Below are 18,171 nucleotides of genomic sequence, written 5' to 3'. Positions count from 1 at the left end.
GAACTGGCCGGTGTAATCAGAGCCCATCCGCATTCTGGGTCGTTAGAACCTTCATGTCCCGAAGCACCGACACTCACCGACACTCATGGAGATCCAAACTGAAGCATAGCTTTCGAGTTCTATAATAATGCAAATTAATTCTCTTCAGATTTAAAGCCAGATGGAAAGCGTAGAATGCCAGTTGAGGTGTGAAATTTTTATATTTATTGAAGTAATTAGACTTTAAGCCGTTGTTAACTATTTAAATGTTCATCTTTAGAAACACACACTGAGAGAGAGAGAGACAGAAAGAGAGACAGAGAGAATATGCAAAGATATCAGAAGTTAAAATTTTGTTTTTTTTTTAAACTTGCCATCTCTTTTAATTCTATATCTACAATTAAATGCCCTAAATTTTATAGAGCATCACTGTATGTGTGTGTGTGTGTGTGTGTTTTTTAATCTCAGCACAATCAAACATTTTACCGTAGGCAGGCGTGCGGTCCTTGGCTGAAATACCTAAAAGACTGAGAGGACAGAGTAGGTCTCTTGGGTAGTCATTCATTCATTGCTCTTAAACATTGAGTAGAGCGGTTGAAGAAAAATACTTTTGGCCACATTCTGCTGTCATGGCGGATCTGGTGCCCTGACTTTAGAGGTAAATAATGTCAGAGAAGCTCTTGGGCTCATCTTTAATGATGGTGTGTGTGTGTGTGTGTGTGTGTGTGTGTGTGTGTGTGTGTGTGTTCAGTAAGTGGTTACAGGAAGATGACAGGGGATTGCAGCAAGGTTGCCAAGGACTGACCGTTATTTTAATTTTGTTTTATTTCAGATCCAAAAGGAAAGTCCTTGGCCGGAAAGACTCCGAAGACGATCACACTCGAAATCACTCTCCCTCCCCGCCTGTGACCCCTACGAGCGCTGCCCCTAACCTGGCCTCTCCAAAGCAAGTAGGGTCCATCCAGAGAAGCATCAAAAAGAGCTTCACGAGCAGCGACAGCTTCAAAGCTCTGCTGCTGAAGAAGGGGAGTCGCTCGGACACCAGCGCTCGCATGTCCGCGGCGGAGATGCTCAAGTCCACGGACCCTCGATTCCAGAGATCTAGGTCGGAGCCGTCGCCAGACATCCCGGACAGCCCATCCAGCTGCTCCCCCAACAAGAACAGGAGAGCTCAGGAGGAGTGGGCCAAGAATGAAGGCCTCATGCCTCGGAGTCTGTCCTTCTCGGGCCCTCGGTACAGCCGCAGCAGGACGCCCCCGTCCGCGGCCAGCAGCAGGTACAGCATGAGGAACCGCATCCAAAGCAGCCCCATGACCGTCATCTCCGAGGGAGAGGGAGAACCTGCGGAACCAGCGGACAACAAAGCACGCAGGGCCCCCGACGCTGCCAGGCTATGCGCCCTGGACAGACTGGCAGGGCAGGAGATGGACCGGGACAGCCTGCTCTGTAGCGAGGAGCCTGCCTCTGTGGATGGGGTAGGAAGGGCTGAGGGCACCGGCCCCTCGGAGCAGTGTGTGATTGCTGAACACAAAAGTTAGTATCAGAACCTGCCTCTCGTGAGCGGGGCAGGAAGGTGAACTGTGCATCACTCTAGGAAGTCTCTGTGGCCTTTTCCTGGCTTGCGGGGACCCCACTCAGCATTGGTGTTGGGGAGGTCTCAGCCTTGCGGGGTCTCTTAGGGACACATTCGCCATGTGGCTTAAAAGCAAATAGAAGCTTCAACTTCTCAAAGTGCTTCCTGGGGAAGATGGTTTTGTTTTGTTGTTTTGTTTTGTTTTTTGTTTCCCAAACTGCTGGGTGTGTGTATATGTGTGGATTTTGAATACTCCATTCTAACAAATACACACACACACACACACACACTAACGTTATGTTATAGAGATCAGAGAAAAGGGCAGCGTTCAGGTAGACTAACGGAGTCCTCTGGACCAGGGTGGTTAACTGCTTTCGACGCATTATGGGTATGGGAATGTGTATGTTCACTAAGAAGAGGCTGGAAGTCGTTACTTCTAACAGGCAGTGTGGGCTGGTTCTAAGTATAGAACGTGGCTGTGTGTACACTTACTCTAGCTGAAGACACCCGGGAAACCATGAAGGGGCTGGGAAGTGGCTAAGCAACTCATTGGTTCAGGTACTTTAGGGGGCGGGGCGGCCTTGCTGCCTCCGCCTTCTCCTCCTCCTCCTCCTCCTCCTCCTCCTCCTCCTCCTCCTCCTCCTCCTCCTCCTCCACTCATGGAAGTGGCAAGGCTGTGTCCCGTGCCTACTGCAAATATTTCTAGCCCTGATGTCAGAAGAGTGGGTGGGTTTGTTTTGTTAATGAATTCCCTCCTGGAGTTGTTACAGAAGAGGCAGGGGCAAGAGAAGGGTAGGGGAGTGATTGATCCTGCTGGATTTCTTTCCTGCTTATTAAATAAAATATTTTCAGAATTAAATCGGAAAACGTGCACTGTAGAATTATGGGTGAAGCTTTTCTTTTAAAGCGTTGTCTCGTTTTACAATCAGAGTTTTGACTTCCATGTGATAGTTTGTCACTTGAAATGTGACACTTGGCACTTGGTAACTTTTGGCTATACCAAAGAAAAATAATGTGGCTACTTTTTTACCCCTGAACTGCTTACATCATTGTGTTTTAATTTAGAAGGTTTACCAAAATCTATTATATATATATATTATCTCACTTTGAAGATAAAACGCTGACTCTTGTTAGCAACAGAAATTGATGAAAATCGGTAGGGCGTGGCTATGAAATTAGCCCCGGGGAAATGAGTTTTTAGATTAAAAAGATTTTTTTTTTTTTTGCACCACTTGGTTTGTGTGATTTTTATATTTGTTTATGAGTTGAGTTGCTGAGACCCTTCCGAGGTTCCTCCCGTCAAAACTGCAGGCGTGCTTTCGAGTGGGGATTAAAGTGTGCAAACCTATTTATTTTAATATAACGTCCTTGTGAGCCTTAGCCGCTTCCAGGTTCTGCGTATCCAGATAAAGCACACTCCACCTTATTCCCCCAGTGGTTCCACTGAACTTCTAAAGCTGCGAAGAGTTGCCATTGACAACGTGTGCCAAAGCATCGCAAGGCTTCTTCCACAGGACCTTTGATAGCCATTTCAGACACACCTCTGAAGAGAGAATCTAGCCAGCAAAGCACGTCTCGCGGCCACAAATGACGACCTGACATGTGGCCACAGAGTTGAGTTTTGGTTTTTGTTTTAAATCCGCTGTGTCATTTTTCAACAGTGTGGGGCACACAGATCATTTCTTGTAAATCTTAGAAAGGCCATGTTGACATTTGAATACCTAAAAACAATTAGAATGTATGTGGATATCAGAAATCTTAAACTTAATATATCAATATTTGTTTGAAAGTAAAGCAGCATTAGAACTACTTATAAAATGATTTAAAATCCCTCATTTAAAAGGTATTTATTAGGTTTTAAGTTTGTTTTCAATAAAACAGTTGTAAAGCCAATATTTGAAACTTCTGTGTATGTGCATTCAATTATTTTTTTTAATTTCCTGAAAGTTTTTTGAGGGCGTCATATCTCATTATGGTTGTGAGCCACCATGTGGTTGCTGGGATTTGAACTCAGGACCTTCAGAAGAGTAGTCAGTGCTCTTAACCGCTGAGCCATCTCTCTAGCCCGTGCATTCAATTCTCTTAAGCTTTCCTAGAAATACATATTGTATATTGAACATTTTCTTTCTCACCCCCCTGTCCTCTTCTCTCTACCTCCTATCAGTTGCTTTGAATCCCCTAGTTAATGTCTACTTTTCATGTGCACACAGTTTTGAATAACCAGACGTTCCTACGACTACAGAATTGTTGAGTCCATCCATTACTGGATATGAAGTAACCAGCAGTAAAAACCCAGGCCATGTCTTGGGACACAGCTTGATATTGTTGGGAGACGAACATCACAGGCACTGGCTGGTACCTCTAAAAATACCATCCTAACATGTGAGTGATGGATGGCCCAGTCATTTATTTGGGGTGGTATGTGGAGGGAGAGGAGGACTTCTGGCAGGCCCAGGTGATACACAGGAAAGAAGACTCTAGACTCGTGTGCTCTCAGCTTTGCTGATGTTTGTTGTGTGAAGACCACTTCTGCTCATGGGCTGGGTCCTACTCACGGCTTCCTGAGAGCAAACCGCATGGCCCTTCCCCTACCCAAGATCTGGAGAAGCCCTGGGGTTAAACTTCTACTTCATTTTTCTAAGAATCAGAGAGAAATAAATGAGTATTTGCTTTGTCTGTTGGAAAACAGTCTTAACTTTGGTTGGCTTGTCATCCTCTGAGAATTTCTGAAGAATTTTAACTGAAACCTGTCACCTTTCATGTGGGGGACAAGAATGAGTACATATACATCAAATTATATAAGATAGGGCTGGAGAGATGGCTCAGCAGTTAGGAGCACTGACTGCTCTTCCAGAGGTCCTGATTTCAATTCCCAGTAACCACAGGGTGGCTCACAACCATCTGTAATGGGATCCGATGCCCTCTTCTGGTGTGTGTCTGAAGACCACAACAGTGTAGTCATATATGTTAAATAAATAAATATTTTTAAAATATATAAAATATATATTTATATAATAAACTTATTACTTATAATAGACATATTTTCCCTCATATTCATGAATTCTGTATCCATGAAGCCAACTAACTACAGATCAAATAATATTTGAAACAAGGATGGGTGGGCTTGCCTTTCATGTATGAGGCCCAGACCATTTTGTAACTGTTCATTTGAGAAATCACAGTGGAAAGAGAAAGGAGCATTTCAGTGTCTCCGTTGTCTTCATGAACAGGTGATGTGCAAACTCTGTACCTGATCCTGGCAGGTCAGATACATGGCGCACTAGATAAACCCCATCGTCTGTGCATAAATTTTGCTCAGCCTCCAAGTGAAGAAATGTTTATGCTGATGCGATTCCATCATTTGCATCTTATGGATGTTGCTGCCTCTGCCAACTTTATAACATGGTGGTTCTTATAGGATCTAAGGATCAACAGTTTGGGGCACAATGACACAGTCCCGTGGTTCCATCTCTCCTAGCATCTTACAGTATTCCAGAAGATATTCTTATGTATGTCTTATATAAATGTTTTTGTTTGTTTTGAGACAGGGATTCTCTGTGTAGCCCTGGCTGTCCTGGAACTCACTCTGTAGACCAGGCTGGCCTCGAACTCAGAAATCTGCCTGCCTCTGCCTCCCAGAGTGCTGGGATTACAGGCGTGCGTCGCTTGTCTTATATAATTCTTAGAGTTAGAACTTGCTTTTAGGAACCTAGGAACCTGCACTTCAGTTCTCCTATTTCATATGAGAGAGAGAGAGAGAGAGAGAGAGAGAGAGAGAGAGAGAGAGAGAGAGAGAGAGAGAGAGAGAGAGAGAGATCCAGATGTGCATGCACATGGAGGTCAGAGGTTTGATGTGGAATGTCTTCAATTGCTCTCCATCTTATTTTTTGAGAAAGGGTCTCTTCGCTGAAACTGGAGCTTGATGGAGCAAGGCTGTCTGGCCAGAGAACATCAGGAATCTGCTTGTCTCTGTGTCCCCAGTGCTGGGATTTCAGATGCAGAGCATCATACCCAGCTTCTTCCATGGGTGCCAGAGCTCTGAACTCATGCGTGTGTGGCGAGCACTTTACCAGCAGAACCTTCTCCCTCCCATCTGATCTTCCCACCCGCTACATACTACATGTGGTCTGTTGTTTGCTTTCTTTACTGGAAATAGCTCCAGTGCCACAGGATCCAGGTGGATCTGGTCCCTAGTTAGCGGTGCTGTGAGTTGTGTTTGTCATGGTGCTTTAATCACAGCAACAGAAAAGTAATGGAGACAAGGAGTTCAAAACCAACCTGGATTAGAGATCTGGTCTTTTAAACAAACAAACAAACAAAAAAGCAGGAAGATATCAGTCTGTCCTTTCTATGTTTCTAGTTCCCCCGTTTGATTCTGTGTAGGCATCACAGACATGGTCTGGTTGGACACTGGCTGGTAGTTAGCTAGTTTTAGAGCCCACAGTTGACCTTCAGATTTTTCTGCTTGGCTATGTGTTAAGGACTTGTAATAGTTGATTTTGCATCTGTGCCTCTATGTGCACACACATATTTGTGTGTGTGTGTGTGCATGCATGTGGAAGTCAGAAGACCACATCAGGTGTTATTCCTCAAGTATGACCACCTTAACTTTTTGAGACAATGAGTCCAATTGGCCTGAAACTCGTGAAGTTGGCTAAGCTGACTGACCAAGGCTCAACCATGTGCCTGATTCACCCCCTCCTCAGTACAAGTGTGAACCACTCCAGGGACATTTTAAAAATGGTTCTTGGAACTGACCTCAGATCCTTGAGATTTTAAGTCATTTGTTTTCTTGAGGTGCTGGAGATAGGACTTTGGCTCTTCAGTATGGTGGGCGTGCTGGCTAATCCTGGTTGTCAACTTGACACACTTGGGAAGAGGGAGCCTACTTGGAAAAATTGCATTCATCAAATTGATGCCTGTGGGCGGACCTGTCCGGGCATTTTTTTCTTGAATGCTGGTTGAGAGGGAAAGTCCCTGCCCACTGTGGGCAGTGACAGCCCTAGGCAGATGAGCCTGGGTTGAACAAGAACAGTAGCTGAACCATCCAGAACTGGCAGCAAACTCCCAAGCAGTGTCCCTCCATGGTGTCTGCTCTGAGTTCCTCCCTTGGCTTCCCTCTATGTGATGGGGAAATGCAAGCTGAAATAAACACCGTTTTCTCCTAGTTGCTTTTGACCATGGTGTTTATCACAGCTACAGAGAGGACACAGGCAACATTGTACCACCGAGCCCGTGTTTGTTCATGACTTACCTGTAAGACCTCAAACTAACTCAGGAACAACCATTCTAGTCTACTGCTCTTGTGTTTGTTATCCACCCCTTCTCCCCTGCCATGGATAGAACAATCACAGACCTGTCATTTTACTTCCCTGCACCAAAGACGCTACCATATCAGTTTACTAAGCAGACAGCTGTTGCTACCCGAGGCTGTCTACACCACCACCACTCCAAATGTTGTCTTTCCACCTATGGTCTTCAACTGTTCATACCTGTTAAACCGTTTTGGGGATGATCTGGAGTTAGGACAAAAATGTGTGGTGATGTCACACCTCTGAAAGGACAAGATTTAGAAGAGAGTTCTTTGCCATGCAAGCCCAACAGTTTCTCTACCAGTCCAGTAGGGAGCTCCAGAGCAAAGACTGCTTATTGGAGGAGTCCCAAATTGGGCAGAAATGATTTCCCTTTAGGATCTTCCCTTTAGGATTTCCCTTTAGATCAAGGGGGTCTTGTATCACCTCTTTGCTTTGTTATTGGTTGGAAGTTGGCAAGAAAAGTAAGCTGTTAGCCACCCCTGCCTTACCTGGTGATGAGCTACATACTTCCCCCAAAAGACGTATACCTGTCTTGGTATTGGAAGTGATTCTTAGAGAAGGTGACTGCTGGAGACCACCTGTCAATCAACCCTTCACAGCTGGGTAGCTAGTGCTTTCTTGAAGATCAGCCTGAACAGCCTATCTGATGGTGAATCTCTGCCACAACTCCAAATCTCAGCAAAGAAGTGACCTTTTTTTTTTTGTAATAAGTAAAAGGTAAGATCAATGCCAGTTTCATATCAGTAACCCCACTTCTAAACCAGGCCACTCTTCAGCATCTCAGCTCTGGTAACTGTATCTGCTCAGCTATAACTCAATCCCCAAATGCTTTAGACAGTCCTTTAATCACTGCACAATAGGTTTGCTAAAACCCTGTGTAAGGTCAGCAGCTTGCTTTATCCAAAGAGCCAGTGTCCTAGAAGCCCAACAGCCCCACCCAGCAAGCAGAAATGTACAGCATTTCGTAGTGGGCACTGACTGAATGCAGCCTCTTCCTTTGCCCACTGTCACGTCTACCCGAGATGTACCCTCTGGCCCCTGGCTTTCCTCATTCGCATTTCTAGGCTCTCTCCTTCAGGAAGACCTCCCCTGACCATGTTGTGTGACAGCCACGTAACCTTCCGTGCCTCTCTCTCACAGCCTCATTCCAATTCTTTGTGTGTATGTGCGTCTGTTCACATATGTACAAGCACATATGCATGTGGGAGCATTGTGAATATATGTGTACATTCGGAGGCCAGAGAACAGTCTTGGCAGTCTTTTCATCAGGGGATGTTGTCCACTTTGGTTTTTTGTTTTGTTTTTGTTTTGTTTGAGATTAGGTTGGCTTCAAATTCACCCAATAGGCTAGAGGCTGGCCGGAGGGCACTAGAGCTTTAGTTATCATGAGGTTTCTGAGATCTTCCTGTCTCCAGTTCTCCAGTATCGAGCTTCTAAGCATGTCACCATGTCTAGCTTTTTTGATTTTATTTTAATGTGGACTCCAGGCATTGGACACAGGTTGTACTGGCTGGTTTTGTGTGTCAACTTGACACAGGCTGGAGTTATCACAGAGAAAGGAGCTTCAGTTGGGGAAGTGCCTCCATGAGATCCAGCTGTGGGACATTTTCTCAATTAGTGATCAAGTGGGGAGGGCCCCTTGTGGGTGCTATCATCTCTGGGCTGGTATTCTTGGGTTCCATAAGAGAGCAGGCTGAGCAAGCCAGGGGAAGCAAGCCAGTAAGAAACATCCCTCCATGGCCTCTGCATCAGCTCCTGCTTCCTGACCTGCTTGAGTTCCAGTCCTGACTTCCTTTTGTGATGAACAGCAATGCAGAAGTGTAAGCTGAATAAACCCTTTCCTCCCCAACTTGCTTCTTGGTCATGATGTTTGTGCAGGAATAGAAACCCTGACTAAGACACAGGTCCTCATGTTTGTATAGCAAACACCGTAAGTAATGAAGGTATCTCCCCAGATCCTTGTATCAGTTCTTGAGAGCACTTGCTATAATTTCAGGCCATTTTATTTCAGTTGAACTTTCTCTCTCTCAGGATGCAAAGTCCATTCAGACAGGACCCCGGCCTGTCATGAGCACTACTCTATATTGTCAGCAGGCAGCTGGACTCAGTAGATAAATGAATCAAGTTGTCGGAGCTGGTGAATAGCAAGTCACAGATGAGGGACCATGAGTGCTAGGGACACAGTGGGGACTGCATAATGGCTTGAACAATGAAAATCAATGCCGTGTCTGGGAACCGTGTGTGTGTGTGTGTGTGTGTGTGTTTGGGGGAAATTTAAAGATTTTAAGAAGCTAAGTGATGAGTGAATTCTGTTAACTGCAGTTCTTTTAAAACCGTCCTCTGAGAGCTGAAGGGGTTTATAGCGTCATGGGAAGAACAAAGATGTCGGCCACCCAGATGCCCCAGGACTCCCAGGAACTAAACCATCAACCAAGGAGTACACAAGGTTCCAGCCAAAAATGTGACAGAGGAATGCCTTGTCGGGCATCAGTGGGAAGAGTGGTCCTTGGTCAGGTGAAGGCTCAATAGATGTCCCAACAAAGGGAAATCAGGGTGGGGGTGGGGGTGGTGGGTCGGGTGGAGGGGCATATACTTGGAGGCAGGGGGTGGAAGGAGGCGTTGGGGGGGTTTTCAGGAGGGGGAAACTGGGAAAGATTTTAGCATTTGAAATGTTAATGAAGATTATATTCAATTAAAAACAAAAACAAAAAACCCTGACCTCTGAAAACTTGACTGAACCTATAGCCCAAAGCTCCCAAAAAGCCTTTGACCAACTCTTTCCAGGGCAGCTGGATAAAGAGGCAGGGGGGCAGGAATGGGGCATGAGCAAGCAAGAAAGCTGGACTGTCCTATATGAAAGTCAAGAGAAAACCAACCAACCAGTGAGGATTTCTCGTCGGGGAATCAGATTGCCCAAATCAGACTCTGTTCTGTGTGCAGCAACTAGGAGTATTGAGTCTACAGAGAAGACAAGATCTCCTTCATGGACCCACATTAGACCAATAACAAAGTGGAAGGCTAAAACTTAGACAAGGCTGTCTAAACATGTCTGTTATTACAAGGGAAGCTTCACAGTCAGTGTCAGCTAGGAAATTAACAAATTTACTGCTGTGAGAAACGCTGCGTGGGTCTAGCAATTCGTGATTATTAAGGAAGAGGAGAGGAAAATAGAATGCATTGACCTTGAATGGGGCAAAAAATCAATTTTCTTTTTGAGTATCTTTCAGCTGTAACTGAATTTTGGCCATGAGAAATAGATTCCTCTTACTTAATTGCTGACTAAAAGATGCATGTTATAGATTAAAGGCTGCAGATTAAAGACTGAAAATATTTGCCTCCTAACAGCGGAAGTCAGTGTTCTGTGGGCTTCTCATCGGTAGGAGAGACTTAAAGGCAGCTAATGATCTATATCTATGTCTATGCCTATGTCTATACCTATCTATATATCCATGCTATAAAAGTAAAAAATTAATATGAAACTCAAGCAAATAATGCTGAGAAGTAAAGATTCTTATATCTGCAATAATTTCAGAACCAGAAATATGGCTTGTTCTGTAGCAAAAACGACCATTTCAAAGGTTTCTGTACCAGAAGCTTATTACCACAGTCAGAGTGGAATGAATGGAAGAACCAGGTCAGCCTCTGCCCTTACAGTTTTGTCTGGGGAAAGTTAACCCAAGAGCTCCAGTTTCCTCTTCTATAAAATAGTGGTGCTTAGTTGTGGATTAGTCTGAAGTTTGACTGTGAAGATTCAGGTGAAATAGAAGACTCTACAATGATACCTGTAACTATGAGGACAGATGTTGCTAGCACAGTGGTTCTCAACTTTTGGGTTGCAATCCCTTTTAGGGCTGAGCGACTTTTTCACAGGGATGGCCTAAGACCATTGGAAAACAGATATTTACACTGCAGTTCAAAAACAGTAGAAAATTACAGTTAAGAAGTAGCAAAAAAAAAAACCAATTTTATGGTTGTGGTCTACATCATGAGGAACTGTATTAAAGCATTAGGAAGACTGAGAACCGCTGATCTAGAGAGTTTAATTTTACAAAGATACCTCCTAACGTTAAAGTTGGAGGGATTTCACGTCTCCTTTAGCTTTATCCTTTAGCTTTATCTGCTGACCCTCAGTCGACTTTATGGTCTCTGCTTACACAGAAGTGGAAACTATGTTACTCGTGAACAGCTTTAATTATCATGAGGTTCCTAAGGTCTAACCTGCTCTACTCTCTCTTCTCAGAGCCATCGTCCCAGGAGCCTGCATTAACCTGAAAGCCATTTCTATAACAGCCGCCAGGGATCCGAGTGTGACTTGATCTTCCCAATAACAAGATTTAGACAGTGCAAGGAGGCAAGGCTTGATTATGCAGCAACCCACCCATGGAAAGACAATTTCCACACAACCTCTAGAAGGACTATACATAGTACTTTAAAAATTCAAGTGAGTCGAGCAATGGTGACACACACCTTTAATTCCAGCACTTGGGAGGCAGAGGCAGGTGGATTTCTGAGTTCGAGGCCAGCCTGGTCTACAGAGTGAGTTCCAGGACAGTCAGGACTACACAGAGAAACCCTGTCTCAAAAAACCAACCAACCAACCAACCAACCAACCAAAAGTTCAAGTGAATATTACAATTGGGTATCTGTATATTTCCTCAAAAGGCACACCTGTCAAGTAGCGTAGGCAGTCTCATCTTATAGAATTTATTTCCTGCCTCCAAATTTTGTCAACATGTTAAGGTAAGAACTTCCTTTGTTCAGGGAGCAGCAGTTGGATGAGGACACGGATCCAATGGAAAAACTCAACAGTGGAGGCAAGGAAGGTTTTTTTTTTTTTTGTAGCCAACATAATTTACTTCTACACAGAATACATCTTTACCATTTTCACTGCTGTTATAAGGAAGGGAGAGTATTCAAATGGTGTGCAAAGCTGCGTAGAGAGGCGAGATAACAGTGATAGGCCAATAAGGGGGAAATGCCACGGCATTGTCTGGGATCCTCTTAGAAATGGAGGTCACCTGAGTGATGACCCACTTACAGATTTGTCTGAGTACCCTGTATCTAAATAAAGCTACTACAAAGGCACACTGGGAAGAAGCACGATGCAGAGTGCTAGCCACTACACGCGTCACCTATGAGTGCTGTCAGCGTCTGCATTCAGCAGAAGGTCCGTCCCTGCTTCTTCGTGTCTTTGTTTCCTTATGTGTTCTCGACGGAGGGCTCATCTTTCTGAATAAGCCACACTTCGTTATCTCTATCAAGTAACTGGAAAGGACTGCTGTAGCCTGCAGTGTAAAAGACCTTTTCGTTGAAAACCTTTCCTTCTTCCCTCAGAATGTTTGCTAACGTCAAAAGTTGTTCTTGATTCTTTTGGCCACTGGAGAATCCGTCAAATGACCTACGGACTAGAAAGCGATTGCACATGAGTGACTTTACTACAGATAGCAACGATGATCTGAAGTGAGCAGCAGGCTCTGGGGCCCTGACAGCTGGATGAAGTGGCTTTCAGGCAGCCACTGACCTTCATACCTAGACTCATGATAGCTCACCTAGGAAGACAATCAAGTCCCATCCTTTGACAGATTTGGAACTTACATCTTCCCGTGTGGACTAATATCTACAAAATTCACCCTAAAACCTTCTGAAAATGTACATTGTGGGTGTCTAGGATACAGCCTGAGTGCCATTCCTGGGAACTTCCCAGAAATATACCAGTGCTGAAATTTAGGGAACCATTCAAAAGCCCCTCACATGCTTGTTCCTTTTCCACAGCCAAGTCCCCTGTCTCTCTCTCTCACCCCTTTCTTTTAACGTCCTTTGTTCTCTCCTATGCAATTCTCTCTGAAAGTCACCATGCAGCAGAGAGTCTTGCTATATAGCCCAGGCAACCTTTAGAAGCGCTGTGTAGCTGGGGCAAGCCTCAAACTCACAATCCTCTTAACTCACCCACTCCGATGCTCGTGTTACGGAAGTGCACCATCAAGCCTCACTTCATTGGGTTGTGTGTCATTTGTTCTGCTATTGTTGCTGCATACTTTTGAGATGGAGTCTTAGTTGCTTAGGTTATGCCTGAACTCTCGGGCTTAAGTTAACGTCTGTCTCAGCTTCCCAAGTGCTTGGTATCATGAGTGTGTCCACACCAAGTCAGACATTCACTAAAATGCTTCCTCCTTCTTCCTCTTCTGGGTCAAAGAGTACACAGTGGGTTACAGATAAACACCATATGGTTTTGGTGTCTATACATTCATAGCCCAGCGGATGAGATCAACATTTTGACAGCATTCTCTAAACACAGAGGACCAAAGGGCCCAGAGACATCCTAAGGATTCAGTCCAGGCTAATGGATGTCTTCTGAGAAGAATGCTTTTCCCAATCAAAGAAAGAAAAAATGGAAATGACAAAATTGTAAAGCACTGTCAGAGGGAGGCAGAAAATCTGGGCTAAAAGCAGATCCAAAGCCGGAAGCAAGAACATTACGTAGCAGCTGATGACTTTCTGGGATCACAAAACAAGATACTGAGCAGAAAGGAACCTGCTGGGATCTGGATATGAACAGAGGCCAAGAGACAGGACAGATTAGAGGGATAGAGCTGCCACAAGGCTGGAATGGGAAAGAGATTAAAAGTTTAATAAAAAACACACATGAAAGTATCCTTGGGAACAGTTGGAGGTTGGGCAGGGAGGGGAATAAAATCTGGAGTGTAAAAAATAAAAAATAAAATAAAAAAAGTATAATTTTTTAAATAAAGTATCCTGGGATAAAATCACACTAGCACACTGACCCGCAGAAGTACAGGACGTGTAAGAACCGTGAATTTTTACTCAGAAGGTTAAGGGAGAGAAGCAAAAGGTATTTTTAATATGCTTCATTGGTATAAGTGTTATTATAAATGTGCCTATGTAAAAAAAAAAAAAAAAAAAAAAAAAACAGTCTGGCTGCCCTTGACGAGAGCCTCCAAAGAAGAGCGAAGACCAGGTCAATTCTATTCAGCAATGTCTCCTGATACCCAGATGCACTTTGGCAGAGGGCAATATCGAGGGCTGGGCCATCCCAGATGCTCCCCACTGCAGCCTTCCCTAATGGAACTGTGGCAGAGGGGACACCAGATTAGAAGTGTGACTGTGTACACTTGTAGTCTGGTAGAATCTACAATGTAATTCTAAACATGACAGCTTTTCTGGGGGTGGAGGTACCCAAAGTCCCGAGATTAGGATATGTTGGGAATCGAGGGCCCAATTCCTGTCCAGGAGAGCTTTGGAAGTCCAATTCCATTCCATTCCAACAGACCCTGGCAGGCTGAGCTTTGAGTCAAGAAAGATATCTAAAGCCTCGATTGAGGCCCATTACCTTTTCTTCTCATATTTTCCATGTGACAGGCAGATGTTCCTCCCTTCCAAGTCACACACTGTTGTACCACTGAAGACCATAGCTTGGTGGACTTTTACAGGCCCACAGCTAAAGAGGATTTGCTTTGAGATAAGTCATGCTTTGAGTCTCAAGCCAGATTTTATTTGGATGTTATTTAAATGAGTCTTTTGAGTTCAGGCCAAAATTCTGTGGCTAGTAAAATGCGACTGGGTGCATTTGTTTGTAAGTAAGAAAGGCACGGAGTTTCTTCAATTAGGGACAGAATGCTGTGGACTGAATGCTTGTCTCTCTCAAAATCATATCAAACTCCTAATCACGAGTGGGATAGTTTTAAGAGCTCTGGGTGGGGCTTAGATCCTGGGGGATTGAGCTCTTAGGAAAAGGATCATCATCCTTAAGAAAGAGGGTCAAAGGTGCCTATATGAATCAGGAAATGGTCCCTAGCCAGTCACTAAAACTGTTAGTGCCTCGAACTTGAACCTAGCTTCTAGAAAGAACTATAAAAAGCAAACTTGTGTTTGTGGTAAGCCACAGAGTCTGTAGTATTTGTTGTGGCATCCCAAATAGACATGGACAGACACCATATGCTGTTTCTTGAAGGCATTATTGTTCAGGTCTATCTATTTTGTAAGAAAGGACAGTCCTGTGCTCTGAGTGATGTCATTTGTGGTGTGTTTTGTATGTGGAAGGTATACAATAGATTTCTCAATAACTGATTCTATCTTGCAATAGACTTCAGTGACATTTTAAAACCAAGGCAGTAGGAAAACATCGTGAAATATAGTAGACTGTCCTTATGGAAGGGTGAAAAGCTTGCGAAATGGTGAATGCACAACGGTAAAACCAACAGCCAGCAGGCCGGCAGTCAGCACGGCTGTGAATTATCTACCGCTTACCGCACGAACACCGTCATTTCAGCTCTGTCTTCAATGAAGACATCGGACTCTGAAGGCCTGGGTGGATCGGGTTGCTGCTCAGAGGGGAGGTACAGGGAAATCGTAATGGTAGACTCGCTGAAAGGACTTGAGCCGGGCTCCACGTAGCTTGTCACCGGAGCTGTCAGCTTAATTTTCATCTCTACGCCATGAGGAAAATGAAAGCAACTTTAGCGTGTTCATGGCTGATACAAAGTTTCTAATCTATCTTATGTGAATTTCTTGATTTCCTTCACAGTACCATTTTATATATATATATATATATATATATATATATATATATGCATGCCCTTGGGATGCCTCATCTTTTTTTTTTTTTTAAATAAAGGGGTAGTGGTGGAATGACACATTACATTAAACATTTTCTGTAGTGTGGTATTCTTGGGTTAATAAATTCTATATTTTTGAATATAAAGAAGAAATCACAGAAAATATGGGCCAATTAATTATTTTTCTCTATATCTCAGAAATTGTGGTCCTAAGGCTGAGAGACTTGCAAAATCACACACACACATACACACAAAATTGTGACTTGAGGCTCATGCCCTTGCACATTTTCCTGTCCCTTGATATCACTACCAGTCACTAATTATTAGAGGCATTTGGCACAGGAAACGACTTCTCCCTCGTTAGAGTCCCATTTCATCTAGCGAAAACTGAGCAAAGTATAGACCTTGACAAGCGGAACCGAGCAACACTCATAGTTACACCAAGGCTCTTGGAGCCAGTCGTGAATAAAAACATTAGTGTTTCAGTCATCCAGTTATTCGTCTATTACAAAACAGATTTCTTCAGTAGGCTAAAACTCAGTAATCTCAGAGGCTACTTTTACCTTTCTCATTTTTGCCTTGAATGTAGCCATTCAATTTTGTGAAACCAGTCTGGATGGCTGAATCCCAGTCCAGAGACTCCACACAAGTGCTGACCCACTTAGCTGGTCCGTAGTGTCGGATCTCATAACTTCCTGGCTAAAATGGTACAGAGAAAACTTTGAGAAGCAACTCGTGAACATCAGCAACTCATGAACATCAGGAGGTGAGAGCAATCCAGGAGACTGCCTGCGAAGGAGCTGCTGCCCCTCCCCCCATAGGTCTAGCCTGAGGTTCCGGTTCTATAGGACAAGCATGGAGTCTCCTGAAGTTTCCATACGGGGATCAGGGAGCAGATACTGCCCTAAGGTCACAAGCATTTCTTAAATCAGAAAGCGCTGGGTCTGTGTAGTAACCAGTTTTTCCCTACCCTGCCCCGCCCGCCCCATGACAGGAAGATGTATAGCTTTCTCCTGGGGTCAGCTAAACAACGCATCTCCTGGTTTGCACAGGACAGAAAATAGTACTTTTTTTTTTTCACTTAACTCTAGGGAACTCTTCATATCACAGTACACAGTAAAGTAGCCCAGATGGATCTTTGCGGGCCCTAGAAGACGCCTACCTGGGGGTCCATGTCCTCCGGAGCCTTCCAGCTCGGCATCTCCATGGCCTGCTCCTCTGAGTCCTCGGCCACCCCAAGGTCTGGCTCCGGCTCTTCTGCCATGGGTAAGGGCAGCTTGCGAGGGGCGCGCCCGGTCGGTGTTCACCGGCCACCTTGTTCTGAGTCCCCTCCCCACTGGCGCACGCACCGCCCTGCAGCCCTCACTGCGGGCTCGTAGGACATTCTCGGTCTGAGCCACAAGGCGGCGTCGCGATCTTAAGGGAGCCGAGTCCCAGCCTGGGGCTCCGGCCAGCCCCGGCCACACCCCTCTGCAGGGACGGTCCTGATCAGATGGCTGGTTAGACTGATCAGGATCCGCCGGCTGGCCCCGGGTCACCCCGGCCCTCTGCAGAGTCCCTGCCGCCTAGCTCGTTGTTTTGCAGAGTTGTTGTGGGCAGTGGTGGGCGGAGGACTGAGCGGCTGCTAGCTCGGTTTCTGTGGAACCAGTCCGGGCACCCATTCAGGGCGCCTCTCCCTAGTCTGCAAACGCTGCCAGCGCCTCTGCGAAATCAGTTTCCTCCCCACCGTCACAACAGAGAATCGCCTGCCCCAAGACTTTCCAGCTTAGCTCCAAGACTACTAGCAGCTAGCACTCTGACTCCTGCTGCAGATCCAAATTGGGATCAGCAAACCGATGTATACAAGAAGGGCCGCCAGGGCCCACAGTTTTCAGGTTTGCTCATTGTGGAAAATCAATGGAGACCCGGCGTCTCTGGGGAGAGTAGTGTGGGGGTGGGGTGGGGTGGGGTTGAGCTGTCTGCTTCCTACCCAACCATTAGCTTCTGGCATCTTTATTTACCAAATCGGAGCCAACTGGGGTCAGTGTCTTTCATGCAGACATCCGTGTGAGCAGGTTTGGGGACCAAAATTAACATTATAACACAAGCAGCATTAAGCCAAACCTATTTTAGGGAAGACGATATTTTATTGTGTGTGTGTGTTTTTTTTTTTTTTTTTTTTTTTTTTTTAGCGAGAAAAAGGAAGTAATGTACAACATGTTTTTTTTTTTTTAATTTTAATCTGTAGAATATCTTTTGTTTGGGAGGCAGACCTTTTGATTTTCAGAAAAGCAAGCCAAATTTGGAGACATTGCTGTTAACACTTGCAGAATATACAATTCATAGAATTGCCAGTAGGTGACTGGGTTGCCTTTCTATCTTTGAAAGTGGTGATCAGTTAGATGCACAAGCAGAAGAAAAGCAAGGCTTTGTTTCAAACTAGTGGGATTATATTTTAGCACAAGTTGAATAAAATCTAGAACATTCAAGTGATTGTTTTTTTTCTTGTTCTTCTTCCTCATCTTCTTCCTCTTCTTCCTCTTCTTCCTCTTCTTCCTCTTCCCTTCCTCTCCCCCTCTTCTCACTCCCCTCCCCTCCTCCTGAGCCCTCCCTTCCTCCTCCTCCTCTGCCTCCTCCTCCTCTTCTTCCTCCTCCTCTTCCTTCTTTTTTCTTCTTTCTTCTTTGAGACAGGGTTTTTCTATATAGCCCTAGCTGTCTGTCCTGGAGCTCACTCTGTTGACAAAGCTGCCCT

The 18,171-nt window shown here is 44.8% G+C and overlaps 2 protein-coding genes across 5 annotated transcripts in view; one reads left to right on the top strand and one right to left on the bottom strand.

The window, feature by feature from the left end:
* Nhsl1 (NHS like 1) overlaps positions 1–3,378 on the top strand; it is a 230,695-nt gene extending 227,317 nt beyond the window's left edge. For all 4 annotated transcript variants that reach the window (XM_052170023.1, XM_052170025.1, XM_052170026.1 and 1 more), the window contains one exon: positions 812–3,378. In XM_052170023.1, coding sequence (XP_052025983.1) covers positions 812–1,517 — 706 coding nt within the window. In that variant the 3' untranslated portion in view covers positions 1,518–3,378. The remainder of the gene's footprint in view (positions 1–811) is intronic.
* An 8,107-nt stretch (positions 3,379–11,485) lies between these two features.
* Positions 11,486–16,828, bottom strand: Hebp2 (heme binding protein 2). The gene is made up of 4 exons (XM_052170030.1): positions 16,603–16,828; positions 16,004–16,139; positions 15,133–15,313; positions 11,486–12,265 (listed from the first exon to the last, which is right to left on the bottom strand). Exons 1-4 carry the CDS (start codon positions 16,702–16,704, stop codon positions 12,067–12,069), a joined length of 618 nt encoding a protein of 205 aa, XP_052025990.1. The 5' UTR covers positions 16,705–16,828; the 3' UTR covers positions 11,486–12,066.
* Positions 16,829–18,171: the final 1,343 nt, after the last annotated feature.

Source organism: Apodemus sylvaticus, chromosome 23 (genome assembly GCF_947179515.1).
Source record: "Apodemus sylvaticus chromosome 23, mApoSyl1.1, whole genome shotgun sequence".
Taxonomy (NCBI): domain Eukaryota; kingdom Metazoa; phylum Chordata; class Mammalia; order Rodentia; family Muridae; genus Apodemus; species Apodemus sylvaticus.
The sequence above is the reverse complement of the archived record's forward strand: the minus strand, read 5'-3'. Positions and strand labels throughout refer to the sequence as shown.

What these genes read in the sequence shown, in the direction of transcription:
- Hebp2 (XM_052170030.1), bottom strand. Translation starts at nt 16,704, where the DNA reads ATGGCAGAAGAGCCGGAGCCAGACCTTGGGGTGGCCGAGGACTCAGAG. An exon ending in TCAAGGCAAAAATGAGAAAG is followed by an intron (nt 15,314 to 16,003) that starts GTAAAAGTAGCC and finishes CTCATGGCGTAG; the next exon opens with AGATGAAAATTAAGCTGACA. An exon ending in GAAATGACGGTGTTCGTGCG is followed by an intron (nt 12,266 to 15,132) that starts GTAAGCGGTAGA and finishes TCTAGTCCGTAG; the next exon opens with GTCATTTGACGGATTCTCCA.